Here is a 24,433-nt window from a genome sequence, read left to right as displayed (position 1 = left end):
GCTACCTTTGAAGCCAATGGTTTCATGTAAGCCAGTGGTTTAAGCATGCTATGAGACGCTTGCTTGTCTTCTTGAGTAATCTTAGCCTTCAGTAGCAATTAAGAGCCTGCTTTCAAGCTGCATTCAAGTGCGTATAACATAGTAGGATAAGTATAAAGCCTTTTTGAAGCTAACTTATTGAAGCCTTAGAAAAACATCAACCACCAACTTTGGCAGAAAATGCTTCTGTGAAGACAGCAGTTCTTTATTTTTATACAGCATGATCACCCTTAAAGGGCCAATGTGTCACCCTCAGTGCAACCATACAGTAAAAACATCCCACCTTTCAATTTCTGTCCAATTTGGTGAAGCTCTCTATAGAGGTGACCGGCTTTTTCTTTACAAGAAAGGTGGATGAAAAGAGGCTCACAGGGGTCCTAAAAGAACTCTCCCCCTAAATGGCCCATTATTGCAATATCTCACCTGTATACAAGTACTGCACCAGAAGTCTTAGATGTAGAAATATGATCCAAGATGTTGCTCAAAAAGCATACGAACAAAATACGCTATTAAAGCAACTAGTAGTTCAGATGTACCCCTTAAAAGGGCTAAATTAATTGTGAATTCATGTGACTTTTATCTGTCACAAATAATATGAATCTACACCAAACATCTAGAGTCTCTTAAATGAGCTTCCATTCAGCCGTTGCACACCAGAGGTAATTGGTACGAGGTCAGTGTTTTTGTCCTTGGCTATACCTCTGAGAATGAGTCAGATCGACCAGCACTGCTGTAACTGACACTGGCTATCTGTGTCCAGCATCTCCACTACCAGATGCCACCACCACCCCCCCCGCCCCCCCTCCAGCCCATCTCCTGCCCTCAGGCCCTGCTCGGCCCGCCGCATGTCCAGAGATGGGATATTCATTATTTACAGTACACTCAGGGTTTCTCAGGCTCAACAACAGGGGCTGACCTATCGCATATGGTCTCTATCCCCTGGCTTTTGTGACACACATATTAGCCGATAGTCAAATATACTTAAAGTGACGCAGAGATTTAAAAGTAAGGGAAATGACTTCAGCCTTGTTCGCTTGCTCTTGGCTGCTGTAAGCACTCAGACAGCTGTGTAGATAAAACTGAAGGGTTGTACACTAAAGACATTTTGATAAAATAATAATAATAATTCCAGCTCCACGATGTACACTGAGATAGTCACTTCACGATCGTTTTTTGTTGCATCAAAGGAAGTCACTTCCCTTGAAGAATTTAAGGGAAAACCAAGTGTGTGTGTGTGTGTGTGTGTGTGTGTGTGTGTGTGTGTGTGTGTGTGTAAAAATAAGATATGTTCACATAAACCTATGCAGACATGTCATGGACGGCTCCTTTCAACCTGGCTCTCAAATAGATATTTTTCTGCTTTAAATGTGACAGTGTCTCTGCCGCTTTGATATTTTTCAGCGTGCCGTGTGCAACCAGGGAACCAGAGGGAACCTTAACGGGCTGCTGCTATTGTTGAAATGCACCAGTATATCTGTCCCTGTTGTGCTGTGTTTTTGCCCAAAAAATATCTTGTTTTTCTGCACACAGCTGAGCTGTCTGTTCTCTGTTAATCCCACACCGTGTTTCAACAAACAAGCTTTTATTTACCAGGTAAACTGTATATTGAATTTTGTCTCAAACATTGATAGCACCAGCTCTCATATCCAAAATCTAACCTTTACGTTGGCGGTACTTTAGTCAAGAAATGTCCCATTTGATAAAAAGTGAGATTTTTCTTTGATTATGAAGCAGAACAAGGTGCTATATAAATACTGTGAACATCTCAAAACTCTCAATCAACAGAGAAATGCACACAGCTGTATTCAGAAACTGTGCCTTTAAATGATCCGTCAGGATTTCTGTAAGGTTGTGATGTCAAGACTATACTATATAGCGGTAGAAGGTGCCACTACAGTGTCGTTACAGTCATTCCCCGGCTGCAGTGATGGCGCAGAGATGCCAAGAGTGCACATGTAGAACACCAGACATTACTGACCAATCAGAGCAGACTGGGGTTTTTCAGGAGGGAGGCTTAAAGAGACAGGCGCTAAAACGGAGGGTGCAGACAGAGGTATATACATGTATATTCAGGTGTTTTTTAACATTAAAGCAATGTAACCATGCAAGCCAGGTGATTTTGGAGAACCTGGGAAAGTTTCCAGTCTACTACAGGAAGTCTCGTTTTTCTCAGCCTTCTCTCCACTGCATGCTGGGATAGGTTTGACCACCCTGTGACCCTGAATACAAATACAAGTAAAGACAATAGACGATAAAGCCTTTTAAAATTTCAATAATGGGCAATACTTGTCTGTGAAGTGTAAAGATAATGTCTTTATTGTACTTGAGAAAGATTAAACACGATGGTCACATCAAGTCAAGTTTATTTGTCTAACCATTAAAAGCCTTTAATCACAGCTAGACTTTATCACCGACACATTATGAAACAGTCAATTATAACGAAGAATGAATTGACTGCCCTCTATCCCGAGGCCCTTGCTGAGAGAAAAGAAAAAAATCCTATGAAAAGGGAGTGCAACCGGTGACTCATCCAGACATACAGTGTGTATCAGACAAGCCTCACAAGGGCAAAGTGTTGCTTTCACTTTCCTCTGTGTACTCACAATCCTTCCCTCTCTCTTCATCTCTGTCTCCAGGTGCAGCAGGATGCAGGGCGTACTGCCTGTGTGTGGACTGCAGCCCCTGCTGGCCCTCCTTCTGCTTCAAACTGTGGGCTGTGGTGAGTCCTCATTAGACTGTAGGCAGTCCCCGTCACCTGGCTTACTGTGTATGCAGTAGATGACTCCATAAAATCATGTGCACAGACAAACCTCTTACCGCTGTCTTTCATTAGTTTCACCAGTTGAAATGAAGCCCATGAGTACTTCCTGGAGTTATGACCTCTAATGTATCAGATTCTGTGCGCAGGCAATCTGCCGCATGATTCATAGTCACCATTATTAGTGTTGATCTCCTTCCAAAAACCCTCTACGGGTCCGACCTTTGAGTTTGGATCCACCTCTTTACTCATACTAACTTCAATGTACAGGATGTGATGAATGATGTCCCCAGTGCAATTAAACTGGGATGAATATATCTGCTTAAAAACCTGGTTGTAGAGAATGGATGGAAGAAGAGGGACTTGATGAGAGGCAGAGTAATGTGTAATAAAGGTAATCATCATCACCATCATCATCATCATGTCCTTCCAATCAAAGATAAGCACAACACACATCATCTCCCTGAGGCCAAACAGCACACAAACATCCTCATTTATACTTTCAGCCAAGAGCTGAAGGAAAACATTGATATAACATCTTCTGGAAACGTATTCAACTGTTGTATTTGTGCAGAATAATTCAAGTCTCAGGTATCAGCTTGCATGCTATATGTGCTCTTTAGAGGTTAAAACTTAGCCTGCAACACTTAATTTAATTAATTTATTTATTTGTTTATTTAATAAGGACAACAGAGAGTCATTGGCTGTTTCGGAGTTAGCTTAACAGCTCAGTTTCATCAGCAGCAAATCCACAAAGGAGACACCGAATGTTATGATTCAGTACAGAGAATAAATATTACATCATACAAAAATAAAAGTACTTTCCATTTAAAAACATTACATCATGCAAAAAAATGAGCATGGAGTATGCTGCTCTATGTTAAGTGCTTTCGGTAATGTTCACCATCTGGTAATACAATATGACAGGTGTTGGAAAATCAGAGTGCTGTGAACTTAACAGCATCTGTAAAAGTTGCTAAGGTTCAGGCTACCTGTGAGGATGACAGATTGTTTATGATTGAGTCCGATTTACAGAGAGGAGGTGACAGACTCTCCAAGGACGCGCTGTATAGTTTAATGACCACAGGCAGGAAAGATTTCCTGTGGCGCTCTGTGGTGCATCTGGGTGCAAGGAGTCCTCTGCTGTGCCAGTCTGTCGTAGAGAGGGTGGGAGACATTGTCCAGGATAGACCGGAGCCTGGACAGCATCCTCCTCTCTGCCACGGTCGTCAGGGTGTCCAGCTCCTCCCCCAGGACATCACCGGTCCTCCCGATCAGTTTGTTCAGTCTGTTGGTGTCTGCGACCTTCAGCCCACTGCCCCAGCATGTGACAGCAAAGAAGATCGCACTGACCCCAACAGACTCATGAAACATCCTTAGCATCGTCCGGCACATGTTAAAGGACCTCGGCCTCCTCAGGAAGAAGAGTCGACTTTGGACCTTTTTGTAGACAGCCTCTGCGTTTCTAGACCAGTTCAATTTATTATTAAAGGAACTTGAATATTACTTGAGTATTTCCAATTTGCATCTTTTTACTTTTACACCACTCCATTTTAGAGAATATATATGCACTTTTTGCACCACTTCATTTATTTACCAGATATTGTTACAAGTTACTTTTTGGATGAAACTTTTACATCAGAAAATTAGCCTACAGACACAATGCTCCTTTTTCAGCTTGTTAGCAGTTCCATCAGAAACCTTTCCCCTCTAAACTTCTCACATGGTTTCATTTCAATAACTTATGGAGGCCCAAAGAGGTCAAAATTCTATTATTTAACAAAAAGCAAAGATTGCCACATTAAAAAAACAAAAAATCCAAAGGCCTGGCCTCTAGTTTGGGAACCAAGTTTTGTTTCAAGCACAAAACATTGTGCCCCCGGGGCCATAGTGCAATAAAAACAGGGAATTAAAAACAAAAAAGAATAAATTCAAGCATAAGACAATCGAGCATGAAACAGTGAATTAAAACAAGCAGTAAGAGCGAGCAGAGAGCAATAGGAGGAGCAAACTCTTGGATTGCACATAGGATTAAAGTGCTAAGCGCTAGACTGCTGCAAGAGACTAGCTAACTGTATATAAAAAAAATAAAACTAGTTCAAACTCAACCAGTTACAAGAGGATTTATATAGATGAGTTTTCTTGTATATCATCATATATCAGACAGAGTGGCAAATTACCTGCTTTTACTTAAGTAAAGAAATGCAGGACTCCTACTTGTAATGAGGTTTTTTTTTTACAACTTTGTACGTATTCCATCACTGCAAATTACCCACTTTTCTGCACAATTATTAAAGCTCACAATGGCTAAAACTACGAAGCCCAATGACAAACAAATGAGCATTTATGAGTGAGTTTGTGTGTCACACTTAACCACGAATGAATGGTCACAGTTTGTGATCAGTTGCCCACAGCAGCAATAATCTGTAGAGTCATGAGAATAACTTGTTCAGTCTCCTCAGTCACATTTACATTTTTTGCCTGTTAGTCTGTCCATTGCTTCCTTTTTTATCTCCGTAACACTTTTCGTATCTTCAGCACTTGGCAGACCTTCACAGCTTAGCCTCTAGCCCACTTATTCCTCTTGTTGCATCAGCTCATAATTACCTTGACAGCACTTTCAAGAAGGAGTGAAAAGATGAGATGTAAAAAAAAAATGAGATAAAACCCTCGATCCTCATCCTCATTAGAAGAACGTTTTTGATATTTTGTTAAATCTCCAATATTTATTTCTGATACATAGAATGTATTTTCAGAGCCCATTTAAATTTGACTCTGACTCGGCTGGAAAAGTTGGAGTTTAGGATCTTAATCTTCTTATTATGTGTCAGCAAGTTACCCAAACTCTGGAGAAAGACTCAACATTTTGCATTTGTTTGGATAATCTTTTTACGGATTCTCATATAGCGACTTAAATAAATATTATAAAAATGTTGCACGCATTTCTGTTTATCTGTATGTCTGCTCTGGTCACTCAACAGCCTCCGTATCTGTTTATTTGGCAGTTTTATCTGTATTCCACAGAGCTCTTCAGGAAAGAGCATACAATACAAACATTCACATCCCTGAACTCTTCTCTGCCGCCTCTATACTGTTTTCATACTCCCGTGCTATGTATCTGTGTGTATATGCATGTGTTTGTGCTTATGTGGGACAGACTGCACGCCCCCACAGTGCTCTCGGTGGCCTCCCCTGCCGTCTGCTCCTCTCTCTGTATTGTATTGGTGCTGCCTTCTGCGGAGGTAACAGACCTGGCAGCGGGGCCTTTCTGTGACTCAGGGCTCAGATTCGCAGGCCGAGAGATGATGAAAATGGAGCCAGCTCCTTTGTCTTTTTCTTTGTGTGTTTATGTTTGTGCGGAAACCCTTAGGTTACATCTGCTAGGTAGTTTATGCAGCCAACTTGCCAAGCTGAATGCATTGTGGCCCACACAGGCACATGCAAATAGATCCTCCCTGCCTCTGCTTTGGAGGAGTTAAGTTTTTTAGAGCATTAACGTCGCTGTTTTCACTGTCTCTCTTTCCATTCCTGCATTTTGCAGGTTTTTTTTTGCTGAGGGACTCTGGGAATTCTCAATGGGAGGTAGAGGACTACAGGGAGGGTTGGCACTAAAGCTCACCCCGTGACACTTTGCTTGACAGCCCACAGATTGGAAAGAGGGTGGGACGTGGGGGGGTAGGACAGATTAGGGGTGAGCCTTTTGCATTACGTGTGTGTGTGTGTGTGTGTGTGTGTGTGTGTGTGTGTGTGTGTGTGTGTGTGTGTGTGTGTGTGTGTGTGTGTGTGTGTGTGTGTGTGTGTGTGTGTGTGTGTGTGTGTGTGTGTGTGTGTGTGTGTGTGTGTGTGTGTGTGTGTGTGTGTGTGTGTGTGTGTGTGTGTGTGTGTGTGTGTGCACGTGCATGCGTGTGTGTGTGTGTTGATGATAGTGTGAGCGTGCCTGTACTTTTCTACAAGCACTCCTGGACCTGTATTTGTGTGTATGAATTTTAAAATGTTGGCTGCATGCCACATGAGATAAATGCATCATTATGCTTCAGAGGGTGCAAAATTAGTCACGGCAGCAGCCTGCGGGGAGTTCCTGTGAAGCCTGACATGGCCCTGGTAGGGAGAAAGCTGCAGTGAGATGGTTAATATTTGTCACCAAGAGAGGATGAGGAGACTTGAGGAGACTTGAAGAGGCAGTCTGCGTCACAAAGGGATGATGATGATGGAGGAATTGGGGAACAAATAAACCTAAACACCAAGAAGGGAGATGAATTGCCAGTGTTATTTTTGACACCTTATTTTGATATAGTTTTAAATATTAATCTCTTGTTGTTATATATGTTGTTTAGTCATATTTGAGTATTAGTGTATTTATATCCCTTATGAAGCAAATGTACAAAGCCCCAGGACACGCATGCCGTTTTTGTTCAAGTCGAAAGATTTTCAATTTTCAATTTTCGCTGCCAGCAAATTGCCGTCTAATCACGTGTTGACTTTGTATGTAGTCGCACTGCCTCTATAATTGACTTTGCTGAGAACACACAATTATACCGTGGTAATTGCTCCCTATTATTTCAGTTACCTGCGCTCTCCCGCTTTAGAGCCGTGTGATCAGATTCAGAGGTTAGATTCACTCTAATTTTTACTAAAGCTCTATTTAATAAATGGGTTTGGACACAAGCAGCTAAAGATTCTGATAATACTGATGCAGTAAAATTCACTTTTATGTATTTGCCAAACATCTATGAGAAGATGTGGATAGTTCACAGCCACTCATTCCTACCGATGGCAGATAAACAGGAAATACAGCCAATATTATATCCATATCCACAGTCCTTCATAATGTTACATTAACTTCAGCTTACCATATAGTATGTGATTCTGCAGGTGCATGCAAGTCATTAAGTGAGACATTTCGTCATAGTTTTTTTTCACAGGCTATTAGGCTGATACAATTTAGACTAGGAAACCCTTGAAAATATAAGAAAAGTAAGGAGTGAGAAAGGACGAGAAAAGATGGAAATCGTTGAGTTGAGCACAGTAGAAAAGAGGGGAGCCGCTGAGAGTTGGAGGGATGTTTTCGGCGTGAAGATCTAATGCAAGAAAATGTCAGCATGGAGACATCATTTCCAAACTCTGCGTGATGTCCGCCTGGCAGACCTGCTGTGCCTAGACAAGCAACATGGATGTGCACAGACAAACATTGACACAGACACACAAGGACACAGACACACACACCGGAAATGTCGATTAGGAGTGTCTTGGTACAGCTGGTGTGTACATCTGATTGTGACTTTAAGTGTCTTCATTTGTGTGTGTGTGTATCTTTGCATATTTTAGTATGTGCGTACTTCCTGCAGGGGAAAAGCGGCTGCACTGCAGTGAAACACAGACTAGTGATCAAACACAGTGGAAAAAGAAGGAGGAAACCAGTTCCCCCCTCATTCAATTTGCATTATATAGTGCATAGCCTTAGATCTGGTCTTTGAAGAGGCCACCCCCAAAGCACATAGTTAAGTGTGTGTGTGCGTGCGTGTGTGTGTGTGTGTGTGTGTGTGTGTGTGTGTGTGTGTGTGTGTGTGTGTGTGTGTGTGTGTGTGTGTGTGTGTGTGTGTGTGTGTGTGTGTGTGTGTGTGTGTGTGTGTGTGTGTGTGTGTGTGTGTGTGTGTGTGTGTGTGTGTGTGTGTGTGTGTGTGTGTGTGTGTGTGTGTGTGTGCGTGTGTGTGTGTGTGTGTGTGTTTGTTTGTGTTTATTGCCCTGATCAGAAGCTCTTTCCCTCTTTTTTTCATTTGCGGTGCCTCTGTTGCCATGGTTATCATTCCTGGGGATTGGTCGGGGCAGTCTCAGCCTTAGCATCTTTCTCTCACGTTTCCTAAGCGATAACGTATCAGCGTTTAAGAGCCACCTCTGCTCATGTTGTGTTATTTTCTCCGTTGCCTATGTTTTCTCCATTTGTCTCTGTGCATCATCCAAGGTCTTGTTAAAAGGATGCATTTCTCCACATCCCGCAACAAAACAATAAAAACAACAGTTTTTTCAGACCACCGGCTTGCACTCTAACAAACCCACACTTGCTGCTGCTCTCCTTGAGATGTTTTATTCATATCAGACGATGATTCAACTTCTTCTCACTGCATCCAAAAAGTTTGTTCACACTTCATTTCATCTTCGGTTTGTAATATTTCCTTTAGATGTTGAAGAAGATCATCTAACTTACAGTACAGTACAGTACAGTAGTGTGAATGTGAATACTTGTTTTGGGGGTAAAGCTAGAAACATTTTCACTTTCATTCAATTTCTCAGAAAGAAGCTGATATAAAACTCTAGGAAGTTCCTGGAAAGCAGAGGTGGAAACCAAGGTTTAACTAGGTCCACCACATTTCACTGAAAAATATATATATATAGTAAATACTTTTTACTTTACTACATTCTTTTGATGTTTGTAGTTACTAGTTACAAGTTACTAGTTACATTACAGATTTCAATTGTGCATACAAAATATTTGATTATCAAATAAAATATGAAATACCTGACAGTACAGGATGGTCTCGTATACCAACTAAAAGTTATGCGCAGTAATTTGTGTTGGTTTCACGTATTTATTGCGTGTGAATGCAACGTATTTATAACATGTGACGCAGTACAAAACAGCGAGTGGCCGCATATGGAGGAGGTAGGTTTGGGTGGTGGATTGGTCCTAAAACACTGGACTTTCACCCGGGGGGCGCAGGTTTTGGTTCCTCGGTGGTGGTTGATCTATAAGCATTATTAGTTTGTTCTAATCCTAACCAAGTGCTTTTCATGCTTTTGTGGTTCAGTGGGAGGATTTTGCCTGTGAGGGTCGGTGTTTTACAGTCTATGGGTTTGGTACTGTGTTATCATAAATGCTGCCCGCCTGCACTTTACTCCTGGAGCCGGTGTGTATTCCACTAGACTGACACAGGAGTGCCTGTACTTGCATGTGGAGCCGGTGAAATCTCTGCTAGAGACACGGGAAATAAAAAAGAGATGATTCCTGTTCCCTCCCGGTCTTGAAAAAATCTCAACATTGACTCCCACCTCTGTTTATCTTATAACGTCATCTGTTAGTCTTGCTCCTGGACGGTGGTGCTAATAGGGCTAATTCAGTAAATGTTAGCCAGACAGAAAGGCTACGTCCATTTTTATTTACAGTCTATGGTTCTAATCCTAACAAAGTGGTTTTCATGCCTAACCCTAACCTTCACCTTTTGGATAAAATCGGTCATTTGAGGTTTTTTTGGTCTGTTGTTGTCTCAAACCACTTCTGGTCTGGTGGCGGCTTTTAGCGGCCGACTTCCAGTCAGCGTCTTTTCCGGTCTGTCAGCATCTCTTCCAGGACCGACAGCGTCTTTTTTCGTGCAGCGTTTGCGAATTTCTGTGCATAACTTTTCCTACGATTTCCTACAAACCTGTTCATGAAAAAATGTTGAATAGTATATAAAATTTACTCATGTTCTTCTAGCTACAATATTAAAATGTTCCCTATGTCTTAAAGTATCAATAATAATGGTCCAATACTATAATATAACACTCTGAAATGGGAGATCCTGAATCCTTTTCCGTTTAATATTTGAACGCTTGGAACCTTTTATTTCAGATTTCTCTCCTGTAGTATTACTAATTTTACTTAAATAAAGGAGTAGTAATAAGCGCAATATAATTTGATACTAGTGTAGCAAAAATGAAGAGAATAATAAACATTGACACTATTTCCTCATACTTAATTGCATAGTTGTTTACAGGCAACTTTCAATGTAGTTCAATTATGGCCGTGTAAAAGCATGACAAATAAATCCATTTAAACATCCTCTCCTGTACTGCATTTATGCGTTAAACCATATCCACCGAAGCCAACTCTGAGAAATACAAAAACAATTTGACCCAGGCCTGCTGCAGCCCAGTTGTTCGTGTTGTATCAGCTGTCATTTCTTAACACAGTGATCAGCTAATAGCGGAAAGCTTCTGTCAGACAGCTCATCTCTCATGATTTATGACCTACACACTTCTGCACAAACACACACATAGCTGACACGCAGGCAGCAGGAGTGGAGTAGCGCCGACAGGAGAGGATGCACCCGATCAGTCCCGGTAGCTTGACTGGCACGCTGACGATTCTGATATAATCAAATCAAAGACAAAAGGGCCTTTATCAATAGGAAAACCCATTGCAGGGACCTCGGAAAGGCAGGGGGAGAAAGAAGGAAGAGAGTGAGAGAACGAGGAATGACGTTTGCAATTGTGCTCAACATTACACTGCAAATGCCATTACCACCCACCCTGTGTCTTTGCGCAGCTCTGTGCCAGCTACATAAAGGCCCTCCGACTGAGTTTAATAATTCGAGGAGCATCTCTAAAGCGGAGACAGATGGGCCAACGGTGATGATCACGTAGCTGCCACTGTGAACCAGCAGAAAGAAAATAAGAAAACCCGGGCACTATGTGAAAGACGTTGTGGAAGTGGAAGCTTCCAGGAGGGGGTGGGTGGTGTGTCCCCTCACACCCTGCCCTTCTAAACACTCACAGAGATAAAGACACGGGGCGCGGTAAAAGATGGCCTGTTAACATTTAACAAGTCTCATTACACCGACTTGGACTTTACTATGTAATGAGTTTTACCAAGTACACATGCTGAGCACTTTGTATTGACATTCAGCTTCAGTATTTCCTCTCCTTTTTATCACACAACAGCCTGGTGAGCTTTGTTTAGAAATGGGTGACAAGGAGCAATATGAAACACGGATAGATATCCAAACAAAAGACAGCCTCTCGGGGGTTAAGCTTGTGATAACACTTCAATCTAAATGCAGATTTGATATAGCAATGGCAATGGGGCCCCTAACTAGTTTACATTCATTACCACGGGGGGAAGAAAGCATGCTTTTTTATTTTTGTTTTCACCTGGTGTCTTTCAAGTTGTAATTTAGGCTTTGATCCGCAGTTGAACTAATTTGATTTAGTTGGGAAAATTACAGCACCAGCCAGGAAACAAAGAGAAACATTTGTCCAAATAAGGTGGACAGAAAGAGTGAAAGGAGGGAGAGAGAATGTGAATGAGATTTTCATTGTAAAGCTTGGTTGGCTTCATTTGTGGCACCGTCTGGCTATTGGCAGCATAAGTAGCTTAATGTTACCCAAATGGTGCTTATCCAGGTGGAACCTGGGAGGAAACTGGCAAGCAGATTAAACATTATTGATGCCTCTTAGCCGAAGAATAAATTTGCCTCTTTTTGTCTCCAGCAAGCTCTCGGCAAGGTGCTTCAGAAATTGCAGTTTGATTGTCTTCTGGGGCCGCACATTACTCTATGTGCGTCGAGGTGTGTGTGTTTGTGTGTGCTTTGAAGGGGAGGGGCACATGTGTGAGTGGGTGGTAAACAAAGATGAGTGCCACATCCTTGAGGGGGATAAAGCAAAGAGAGTGACAGCAGGGAGGGGGAACTGATAGCCTCTTTGAGTGAGAGAGGTGTGTGTGTGTGTGTGTGTGTGTGTGTGTGTGTGTGTGAGAGGTGTGTGTGTGTGTGTGTGTGTGTGTGTGTGTGTGTGTGTGCGTGTGTGCGTGCGTGCGTGCGTGCGTGCGTGCGTGCGTGCGTGCGTGCGTGCGTGCGTGCGTGCGTGCGTGTGTGTGAAGCATCAATATGTCCCTATGTCAGTCTTAAGACACCTCCCGCTGAATCACAAAAGTGCATCTCTACTTTTTCCATCACATCCTTTTTACCAGTTTTCCACATCACATCACTCCAATTTCCCCGTTACACAAGCCTCCAGCTTTTTTTGTTTATGTATTTCCCCCCACTTGCCTCCTTCCACCACTCACAATCCCACACTGCGTTATGCTGGAGTCAATTGTGTTTGTTCATCTTTTTTCCGTAGCATAGAGGATTTTTTCTCTGTCAGTATGAGAGAAAAGCTGCTCAAGTAAAACAAATTCAAAGGTGAATCAATTTTCCTGTACACCTCCTCCCATTCCAGAGTTTGAGGACCACAAACTGTGTTGAGAGAGCCACTTCAGTTGACAATTTTGTGTAACTCACAAAATTGTCATTTTAACTTGCAGTCACATAAGTATTTGGAGTACCTTTGTTAATTAAATAAGTCATTTCAATCCTGCGAGATATACACTGTTAGACCTGCCCTCTCAAAAATAATAAATGACATGATATCAAATGATTCTTTGCAAAGATAGCAGTAGGAAAGTAACCTTGACTGTAAGACTATATTTTAACTTTTCGATGAATACGCTGATTCACTCTAACCAGAGTTAGCTGAGAAGATTGTTTCCAGTCTCGAATGATAAATACGAAGCTTAGCATGCAAAGTGGAAACAGGTGGAAACAGCTAGCCCTGCTCTTAAATTGTACAAAAAAAGGCAATTAGTGGACTTTAGAGGTGCTTGTGGGTGGATTTTGTTATCTTCAGACAGGCTTTCTGAATATAATGAACCGATACAGAGATATCAACCATCTCCTTTAACCATAGAAATAACATGAGTAGAAGGGACACTGAACTGTTTTCTGTGGTCATTTGATGATTGTTTTTAGTCGTCATGGTGACAACATACGTCAGTGGGGTCGTAAAGTGTGTCGCAGCTCAACAGGAGGAGGAGTGGAGAGTGGACGGAGCTTGGGAGACGTGATTGAGGGTAGTGAGGCGGAGGCCCTGTTAAACCCAGCGACAACGGACCGTGGACCCAGCCCACATGAAAGCAGGGTAGAACCAGCAAACCAGGGGACGACTGGCTAGTTGGCTAGCTTGCTAACTGTAGTTACAGAACAAAACGAGCCGAAATAAAGTTGTAATTCAACTCACAAGAGTATGTGGATGAAGCATGAAAATGTCAAATTTTACCGCTCTGGTTGACCTTTACTGCAAAACCTCACCTCCGGGACTTGCCACCAGTTAGTTTATAGCAAAGTTTATACAGAAGTTACAACAGCAATGGTAGCGATACACATAAAAATGACCTCCGCTCCTTTCTGCTTCTATTTCTATGCATTTAAATATGAATAAGCGTGTTTCCCAAAAGGTTGAACTATTCCTTTTAAGATGTTTTTTTTTTCTTATACACAAGGGAAACAAATCAGATAAGGATCATCATTGTTTGCGACACACACTGCTTTACTTGTTTATTCCTCACCTCCCTTTCCCTCTCATCTTATCCCTCTGCCTCTGAAAGCCTTATGCATTTTGTTTCACAGGTGACTTCACTCAACAGGCAAAACTCCTCTCGAGTGCAAAACGAGAGGCCATTTCAGAGCGTAAATTCAGTTTGATGCTGCCATGCAGAGCAACATAGATTAGTTGGTGGGGAAGTTGAACAAGTAGCGCTTGTCTAAGATGATGTCACTGGCAGAAGGGGAAGAAGTGGGTGTTTATGTGTGTTCATGAGTCTGCGGGGAGGAGAAAATGTGATGGGAGCGCTGATGTTAAGCTATCAGGGTAGAGGCACTCAGCCTCTTAGCTTGAGCCTCTGCAACAGCATAACAGCTGCAGGAATGAGCAATGACAGCAATCCACGTGTCTGCTATTTGTGTGTGCTCAAAGTCACATTACCCATCCAGTAAGGAATGAAAAATGGTGGCTTCAAAGATGGGTGTGTGTGTAGGTGTGTTTATGTGTATGTGGAGGGTGGGCTTTTGGCGCTCCATGAATAACGAATGACAGATGAGATGTTTTCTCTTGTGAGAGCATTCCAGTGCACACACACATAAACACACACCGTATACAGTATGTACAAAATTGTATGTACACTACAAAATTGGCAATCAAAGATATGAATTATGAAGGGGATTTTCTCTGCATCGCTGAGGGAAAAATCTAATCTTGAAAGTAAATCAAAATCACTGTATCTCTTTTTCTATAGGCTGAAGATAAAACAAAATTACAGATTTGATCAGAATTGAAATGCTCATCCAAAAGCTGGCAGGTGGTCGTACGGTGGGGGAGGAAGAGGAGAAAGAGAATGGCAGCAGATGGGGAGCACAATGACAAAGCAGAGAGAAGGACAGAGAGGTTGAGCAACTCGCGCAGCGGTGCGCCTGTGACCGCTGGAAAAACATTGTTCCACCAATCTGCCATTTAATTACAGACAGGAGGGGATGCCCCTGTAGTGTGTAGCGTTTTAACATGTATCCAATCAGACAGGAGTAAAGCAGGACACACACAAAGTGTGCAGTGGAAACTGGCACTGGTGAAAAGAAATCAATAAGCTCATTTTCTCCACCGTTCAACCTTTCTGCTCACCCAGAAAGAGCCTCTTTCTGTTCTTTGATTTTTTTTTTTTTTTCATTTCATCATCTTATTGGCACAAGAGGAAAATTAAGTGAGAACCACTACAACACCAGCCTTGCTCTGTCAGGGCTACGTTCTAGTGACTCTGGTCTGTACCGCTGTGAGGTCGTGGTGGGCATCAGTGATGAGCAGGACACAGTTCCCCTGGAGTTTGTAGGGGAATAAAAAGTTTCTGATTAAGGCAGCCATTTGAAAGTCTTGGGGTGGGAAATGTCATGCTAGAGAAAACCTAGCCGAATGTCTAATGTATTACAAATCTATGTATAAGGACCTAGAGGTATCAGTACATTTAGTTCACATTATGAGGAAATATGTAAGTCAGCTAGTACATTTCCCAGGAGTTGCTCTTTAGCATTATTTAATTTTTTACTAAACATAAAAACAATTGAGAGAACCCTACATCTATTCAGCCTATCCCCAATGCATAATGCTTCACATTTGCAGTGATAAATATCACTTACAGTTAGTATCAAGTAACAAATGAATTGCAAAGGCTAAACTTTATTGAAAGGAAGAGGTGCATTGCAAATAAACCAATTTAGGATGACCAGTTACCATGAAATATATATTGTTTAAACCACAACCAGACTATGCATTTAGGGCATATTAAAGATGTGTACACATGAAAACATTTAATCTGCCTGTTAAGAGAGAGGAGACCATTTAAAATATTCCTTGGGGAAGTAGCTATGGAGAGTCTTTCAGTGTGTGAGCTGAAGGACAAAGATAGCAACAATGACCAAGATGGGTTCTGAATTAATAAAAGTTTAGTCTAAGTCCTGTCATTATTTAGCAAGTTAGCACCCATAGCGGAATTTCAACCTGATAGCTGCAGTAATATTAACACTGGGCAGTCACAGAAGACCACCAAAGGTGCTAATATTCATCCTCTGGGGAGCATGAACGTCTTTACAAAATTTCAACGTAGTCTGTATAACAGACTATTTAAGTCCGGACCAAAGTCGTAGACTGACTGACAGCCAGTCGTTGCTATCCCTCTGGTAATGCTGCTTTTGTGGCTAAAAGTGTCTAGCTGATTGAAAATGCATGCATTGATGCTGAGCTTTGATGCAAATTACATGAGACATTATGACATGCTTTGCCAGCATTCTTATTAGTGACAGAGTATTAAAGAATAGTGACTGATACCAGAGCTAGAAAAGAATCAGATCGGGCTTAAAGCTGTTGTGGAAGAAGTCTGTCAACAAAGATTAGACACCAAAGAAGGTTGGCTTTTCTCTTTAGTTTTATTTTAAGTATTTTTCTGCAGAAAAAGGTTGTCTACGGTACGCATGCCGCATAGGCTGAAAGAGAGATAGACGCAGAGCTGAGGGCAGATCACTTTAAATACAGAATATAAGCTGGGTGGTGTACATGGTAACGCAGTACATTAGTCACACTTATATCGCAGAATAGGACAAAAGAGCAGTGTCATGTGTATATCACAAGATATACTTTGAATCATACTTATCCAGAGATGTACATCTCTGTGTGTGTTTCCAGAGCATGCTGCATGTCCAGATAAAGAACTTCTGCATCACAGGAGAGAAAGAATGCGTTTGTCCTGTGTTTTAAAGCCCAAAACATGTAAATTGTAATGTCTGTCACAACACTTTATAGGTAAACCTTATATATTACTGTTTTGTAACAGTGGAATTCGCATTCCCTTCTGCAATGTAAATGAACCACCTCTGTCTTATTAGGCAAGGTGACACAGGATTAGACTATAATGATAATGTATGATGGGACTCTACCAGTGTAAAATGAGTTGACCGCACATAATAATACCCTTTCTCTCCGTCAACAGTTGTTCTGATAAAAGTAATATTTTTTATCTCTATGGTGGCGGTGTGTTAAGCTGCAAAGAGGTGGTTGATATTGATCCCATAATGCACATCCAGGTTTGATGTATGGCTCACAAAAGGACTTTTGATATCCTCCCCTCCACAGTGTAACCCTGCCTCCCACTGTTCAGGTAGCACAGTAATGGTTTGCTGGATCAATGACCGATAATCAGGAAGCCAGAATAAGCCTCTGTTTCTTCCCTTTTATTCCTCAACCAGGAGGATCTGATGGAACAAAAGAACCTGGGAGGCGTGCATGTTTTCTCCTACAAGAAGCAATTAACTAACGTCCTTTCAGTGTAATGAGAAATAGCGTCCTGTGGCTTAATTTACAAGATGGCATTGATTGTCCTATCTTCTCCTCTCCTCTCCTCTTCTCTCCTCCTCTGCTCTACTCAGGCGTAACCAACGCCGACACTGTGGTGAATATGCGAAAGGTGACCCATCAGACCATTAGTGAGGAGCTATCCAAAACCGTTCTCCTCCCCTGCCTCTTCACCCTACGCCCTAGTGCCAGTTCATCCCATGAGCCCCCTAGGATCAAGTGGACCAAAGTTTGGGGTCAGAGAGGCTCTGACGGCCTGCAGAAGGAACAGTCAGTCCTGGTGGCCAAAGACAATGTGGTCAAGGTACAATAAAGGCTGATGGGGACCACTTGGAAATGTTTGGTGTTTGGTGAGAAAATGGAAAGAATGGCTCAGCTGTGTTCTAGTTGTCTCTCCCCTCTCTCTCTTCTCTCAGGTGAAGAAGGCCTTCCAGGGTCGTGTAACGCTGCCTGGTTACAATGAGAACCGCTACAACGCCAGCCTTGCTCTGTCAGGGTTACGTTCTAGCGACTCTGGTCTGTACCGCTGTGAGGTCGTGGTGGGCATCAGCGATGAGCAGGACACAGTTCCCCTGGAGGTTACAGGTAAATAAAAAGATTCTGATTAAGGCAGCCATTTTGATTTGAAGTCACACTTGGGGTGGGAAATGTCTTGCTAGAGAAAACCTAGCCTCATGCTAGTTTGGCTAAATAAATATGTCTAATGTATTACAGATGTATGTATAAGGACCTAGAGGTATCAGTACATTTGGTTCACATTATGAAGAAATATGTAAGTCAGCTAGTACATTTCCCAGAAGATGTTCTTGAGAATTATTTCATTTTTTACTAAACATAAAAACAATTGAGAGAACCCTACATCTATTCAGCCTATCCCCAATGCATAAAGCTTCACATTTGCAGTGATAAATATGACTCACAGTTAGTATCAAGTAACAAATGAATTGCAAAGATTAACCTTTATTGAAAGGACGAGGTCCATTGCAAATAAGCAATATTTGACCAGTTACCATGAAATATATATTGTTTAAACCACAACCAGACTATGCATTTCAGGCATATTAAAGATGTGTACACAGAAAACACTTAATCTGCCTGTTTATGAAGACCATTTTAAATATTCCTTGGGGAAGTAGCTATGGAGAGTCTTTCAGTGTGTGAGCTGAAGGACAAAGATAGCAACAATGACCAAGATGGGTTCTGAATTAATGAAAGTTTAGTCTGAGTTCTGTCATTATTTAGCAAGTTAGCACCCAAAGCTGAATTTCAATCTGATAGCTCAATATTGTAATGTGTTTTACACTCATATTAACACTGGACAGTCACACCACTAAAGCGTTATTGGAATAGGGAGAGAAAGAGCAAGCAAGAATCCACTACCGCCCTCATAAACCTGATTATTTCTGCCATTCAGTATCATCTGCTTCCAAAAAAATAATACAACCATAAATTGACGATATACACAGTAAGTACCCCCTTTAATGTCATAGGCATTATGCATGTTTTCCCTTACACACAGTATCAGCACTCCTCTCTTTAGTTGTGTACAGCTCTCTCATGGCTCTCAAGGTCTGCCAGCACGAATAATAATGACCCTGTTTTTCATGTCAGGCTAATACAGCCATTAGACCCTGGGTTGTTCTCTGTCTTCACTGTCGAGTGTATGATGATGTGGAAAAGGAGAGGGAACTAGAGCACATTAAACATCATTGACCTGGGCCACTCAGGTGCTGTTCATGCAGCCTAATGAAACCAATAAGATAGGAACACAGCACCAGTGTACGTTTTTGTCAAATGGTGTTACTCCAAGTGCTTTGTATGTCTCTCCCTGGCTTAACTAAATGGGCAAATCAGTCACCGCATTATCTGTATCCAGGACACCCGTATTTGCGGAATTACCGGAGTACCTCGAGGTAGCTCAGTGTAGTCGAACCATAATTACTTTGTCAGGGTATTTTAGCTGCAGAGCTTTCATCAGATTCTTTCCAGGTCACTCACTATTTTTAATAACAAGCTATTTTCATAATGACTGCAGGGAATCACGCAATGCTTCGACAAATCCATGCTAGTGTTGCTAACATCAGCTCCAAAAGGCCCAGTAGCCTAATTTTTTACCCAGACACAACATGCTGCATCTTCTGTCACTGAGAGTAACACAGACAGCCTCCAACTCCCCATTACCATGCACAGTTGCTCAGATAGGAATATATGCAAGCATGCATAAGTGTGTGTGTGGTTGGACAGACTATAATGTCTTTATAATTTCCCCATTTTAAGGATTCTATCTGGTTTTCTCAAACAAGCGGAACACCTCATCTTTTTCCATAAGATCAGTCTACATTTAGTAAGCAAGACCCTTGTCACAATGCTTTTAGACCCTGCATCATCCCCCCAATGGGCCAATCGATTGACACGCAATGAAAAACACTCCTTCAAAGAGAAACCAATTATGTAGCCAGAGAGGACTAGCCATCTCCAGGGCTTAGGCTTAATTGGCAGTCACGCTACATGGCAGACCACTGCCGTCCTCAAACTAATTCTACTGAGTGCTTAACGTATTAATTAGCAGGTATTGATACTGCTCAGCTATATCAATATCATATTAATCCACACTGCTCTTCTCATAGAGTCATTTGCGTGTGCCTAAGCCCTCATGAGATGTCCTTTCTATCTCTTTCTTAATTTCTCCCCTGCTGCCTCTGTCTTCCCCCCCTTGTTTAGTTTCCATTTTCTGTCTTTCTCTTGGCACATATTGACTGGTCAGTTGGCTTTTTCTCACCAATTAGAGAACAGTGCCTCTGTATGTCTGTGGTGAGATGTCCACCATTAAGTGGTGTGAGGACCATAAATGGTGTATCAGCACTGGGTATGGTGAGAAACATATTGTAATTGTTTATACAACTTCTGCACAAGATAGTTTTAGCATGTTATTTATCTTTCTGCACTGACAGCTCCCCCGAGTGTCCTACATGGGACCTGAAGTGCAGGTTCAGACCGACTCCCGCCCCTTTTCCACAGCCTGTTCAAGATGGGAGTGTTGCACCGTTATTCCTCCTCACCACTTTCTTAAAGATATGAACACAAAACGGAACAGAGTTGTCGATTGTTAAAGTAACAGGTCGTTTTTTTTGAAGGAGATTTTCAAGAGGTATTTATTCATAGTCGGAGTGTTAGCTACAGTAGATTTCTGTTAGCATGCCTCCAGTTTAGAGAATCAGACAAGAGTCCCGACACAGATGCTGCCTTGGACGTGGGCATCGGCATAATGTACTTCAGTCACCTTCAAAAAGGCTTGCCTGTAAAAATCAGTAGAAGTGTTTGCTATATTTAGAACATTTTTACCACTTAACATGGCCGTCAGACAGCCCTTTCCTTTGGCACTACATCTTTTAATGTATTACTAAACATAAGCTGTGCTGCAAACAAAATTATGAGCGCATTTTCGCTATTCCTCATTCACCAAACAACAAAATGAAATTCGATGGATGATGTGTTTTGTGATCGGTACACCTCTGATGCCTCCTTGGGGACCTCCATATGTTTCAACGCAGTGTAGTGTACTTAACTTGTAGCAATATTGCCAAGGGACATCAACTGCTCAACTGTGCTATAACTAGGGCAGCATACAGTCATAAAGCATATGGCCAACTAACAAATGGTGCCTTCCTATTCCTCTCTCTGAAGAGTCTGTGGAGATGTGTGAAGATGCAGAGGGTAAAAATAGAGGCATGAGGTATTGGGCTTTCAACCCTCATGTGGAATAGGACTGGGTATACCAATACTGATAGGAAACCCATTTGTTTCTCTAGTGTAACAATTACCAAGAAGCTAGCATCTCTGTTTGGACAAGATCCCACATCCTCCAAGGAGAAAACTAGGAGAAATTAGGAGAAAAGAAACAGAGCAAAAAAAGGAAAATAAGACCCAGGTGGCAGAATGGCTAGATGGGATGCTGTCGGTATTGTGGGAACTGTACCCGCAGGTTTGTGTGTGTGAGTGACACACAAACACACACACATAGTCCTGCTTGCTTTCTTCGGCCATAGCCTGGAGTGCTAATGCTCAAATTGCCATGCAGACCTCCATCTCATAGGAATCTCTGTCAATCTCCCAGACAAAGCCAGCGAAGATAAAGGGCTGTGTTAGTAGCAAGACGCCCACTGGCTTTCATGTCGCTGGATTCTCCTCAGGGGAGCAGCACTGCATGAATGGCAGGCAGAGGTGGGAGGTGAGGTTAACATTAGATGGACACTTCTGAAGCTATTCCTTTTCCATTTAAGTTGAATATTTGCCCCTTTTACAGCTAAGGGAATTGTGTCACACTTTGTTCCCAGCAGACTTTTTTTCCCTCACTATTTTGTATTCCTTTCCCTTTCTCTGTGGTTCAAATATGATGCATGCAATATATGTATTTCCTTAAATGGCAGTGTTTCTTTATCTTTCTGTTTGCCGTCTTTGTCTTTCATCACTAGGGTGGTGGCAGCAGCAGCAGGAGGACATTTTGTGTGTACTGTAAAAGCAGCAAAAAACATCACCACTGTTTGTCATACATTTTACCCAAGGGCAACATCTATTTTCTCTAATGAAAAGCCGACCGACTGTCTGATGTAAATGAGACTCACGTACACAGATTAAACCTGAATGCCGTTGTTTCCTCCTACACAGATGGAACAATGTCAGTACATGATGTGGTTGTCTAGAGGGCTCTGTGTTTATCTATCTGTGATCGCGTACATGAACAAGTGTTAATGGGTCAAGGTTGCTGTTCATAAATATTTCTGTGACCCAGAAATCGTTAATTCGTGTGATTAGTTTCTGGAGTGTCCTCCCTACTTGCTATCACATGCTGTATCTCTTTGTGCTCCAGGTGTGGTATTTCACTACCGGGCCCCTCATGACCGCTACGCCCTGTCCTTCGTCGATGCCAAGAGAGTGTGTGTGGAGAACTCAGCTGTCATCGCAACACCAGGCCAGCTGCAGGCTACCTTTGCTGATGGATATGACAACTGTGATGCCGGCTGGCTGTCAGACCAGACTGTGCGGTGAGGTTTTCAAAAAGCTTTATTTTAATGCCGCTGGAATAACTCTCAAGAGGACACTCATTACTGTCGCTATGGTTTCTATTGTGATACAGTGCAGTGTAATTGATACTGGCAGCATTGAACACAATTATGAGGAGAGTAGAAATGTTGACCTGTGCATTTTAAAATGCTGTGAGATCATTCCCCGGATTTAATGATAGCTGAGAAAAAGCCAACCAAATGTGAGCTTCAGGGACATAACATTACTTCTATAGCCCCTGATTATCACAACCATGGCAGGTACATCTGAATACCCTGCCCTGAAAAAGAAGAATAGTCACATATAAGCACACACAAAAAAATGAACAAGCTGCACACCAGAGTACTGGAACAGAAAAGAAAGTGTACTGGAAAACAACAGTTAAAATTTCTCTGAGGTGCACCTGAATGCATCTTGAAGTCCCGGTGCTATAACGGACTAGTTTGTATTGTTTTTAAGAGTAAATAACAGTATATTCAGAAAGACAGCATGAGGAAAACGATGTGTTTTTTAAACATTAAAGTAGAAGCCCACAATACTAGTATTAACCTGTAATTGAGCATAATATCCCCCCCTTTAAAGTAGCAGTGCAGAAATCTCTATCCTATCAAGCCTAATAGTTTTAATCATTTGCCACATGATCAAACATTGTATCAAACAATGTAACAGATATAAATGCACTATGTTGCTAAAAATATACCTAAAAACAGAGAACTTGATGAAGTGCGCGCTGTAGAAGTGTGAAGGCAAGCGGAAAGTCATTTTTATCTTTGTGGAGTTTATATAAACACAAAAACTGCTACATTTAATTGGACCTAATTGCTTGTTTGCACACTGGAAAGGCTGTTAACTACATCTGCCCCCTCTGAGCTGTCTGTCAGGCTGCTGCATGTGCTTCAGCCCGCCACCTTCAATAAAGTCCCTCGTAACATTATCATTCAGAGCTTGTCTGTCAACAGAACTTTTCATATCAACATTTTAATTTAAAATTGCTGTCGCTACAATAGTCGAGCAGATTGACTGTCGTCTTCCCGGCAGTTTTTCACAACCTTTGTGCGGCGGGGCTTCCTGCTCCCATATCTTTCTCTTCTTCCATCCTACACTCCTGTTGTTTTCACTTGGGAGTTATTTAATTGGTCCAGATCCTGGAGGCTCCGACTGCACATCAGCCAGAAGGAAGGTGTCCAATTAATGCGGTGGAAAAATACAGACATCAGGCATCGCTTCATCAGCCACCAAGCAGAAAGAAAGAGGCTGAAGCCAGAGACAGTACAGGACTTAGTTCTCTTGTTTTACTCTGATGAAAACAGGTCACTGCATAGGGAGAGCACTGCAGGTTCATGGTTATGTGCAGCCATGTGTGTATTCTGTACATGTATGTTTGAAAGTGTGTGTTTGTGCATTTGTCTGCATGTCTGATCTCACTACTTCATAAGTCCCTGTATGCCCAGCATAATCTTTTAATCAGCCTCTTTGCCTGTGCCCTGGTGCTGCTGGAATCAATGTTCTCGTGGAATAATTGCTCAGTTGGAGCCTGAATATAGATCGTTGCTTCTCAGCTCCACAGGCATGCCAAACCACTGAAGGAATTCCTGATTCCTTTAACCTCTCCTTGACTTCCCTCCTCTCCCTCTTTCTCTCTCTCTCTCTCTCTAAAGCTGAAGCATTACTGGAATCATTATATTTCCAGAGCAGTAAACACATTTCCAAAAGATTTTACGTAAAATGTTAGGGTAATTTTTTCGTATAAGTCACACGGAGGGCATGATAATTAAAGTAAGCAAGATATTGTATGTATTATGTGCTTTGCAATTGTTGTCCTGGGGTTGTTGTGACATGTAATGAATGTCACTGTATAACCACTGTGCGATTTCAGGCAGTTTCTTGGGAGGATATTTATGTGTTTACTTTTCGTTATTCTTTGGGTAATATATTTGGCTAATCTCTGGGAGGCAGATATACTTAAACTCATTGTATCCAGGGCAGTGGATGATAATGGTGTAGTTCCTTTTTCATCTTATATTGTATGCGTGTGAATGCGGATTCATCCTGAGGGAGCCAAGTTTGTCTGTGGCTGCCTTTTTCGTGGCCAGGCTATATTAATCTCCCTCTCTT

The 24,433-nt window shown here is 42.0% G+C and overlaps 1 protein-coding gene across 1 annotated transcript in view; it reads left to right on the top strand.

Moving 5' to 3' along the window:
* Positions 1-2,676: 2,676 nt before the first annotated feature.
* ncanb (neurocan b) overlaps positions 2,677-24,433 on the top strand; it is a gene marked incomplete at its 3' end in the record, with an annotated part of 104,311 nt that continues 82,554 nt past the window's right edge. The window contains exons 1-4 of the mRNA XM_083911237.1: positions 2,677-2,758; positions 17,332-17,561; positions 17,674-17,842; positions 22,125-22,299. Of these exons, the coding sequence (XP_083767363.1) occupies positions 2,686-2,758; positions 17,332-17,561; positions 17,674-17,842; positions 22,125-22,299 (647 nt within the window). The 5' untranslated portion in view covers positions 2,677-2,685. The remainder of the gene's footprint in view (positions 2,759-17,331; positions 17,562-17,673; positions 17,843-22,124; positions 22,300-24,433) is intronic.

Source organism: Echiichthys vipera (genome assembly GCF_963691815.1).
Source record: "Echiichthys vipera genome assembly, chromosome: 3".
Classification (NCBI taxonomy): domain Eukaryota; kingdom Metazoa; phylum Chordata; class Actinopteri; order Perciformes; family Trachinidae; genus Echiichthys; species Echiichthys vipera.
Note: the sequence above shows the minus strand (reverse complement) of the source record. Positions and strands in the feature narration are given on the sequence as shown.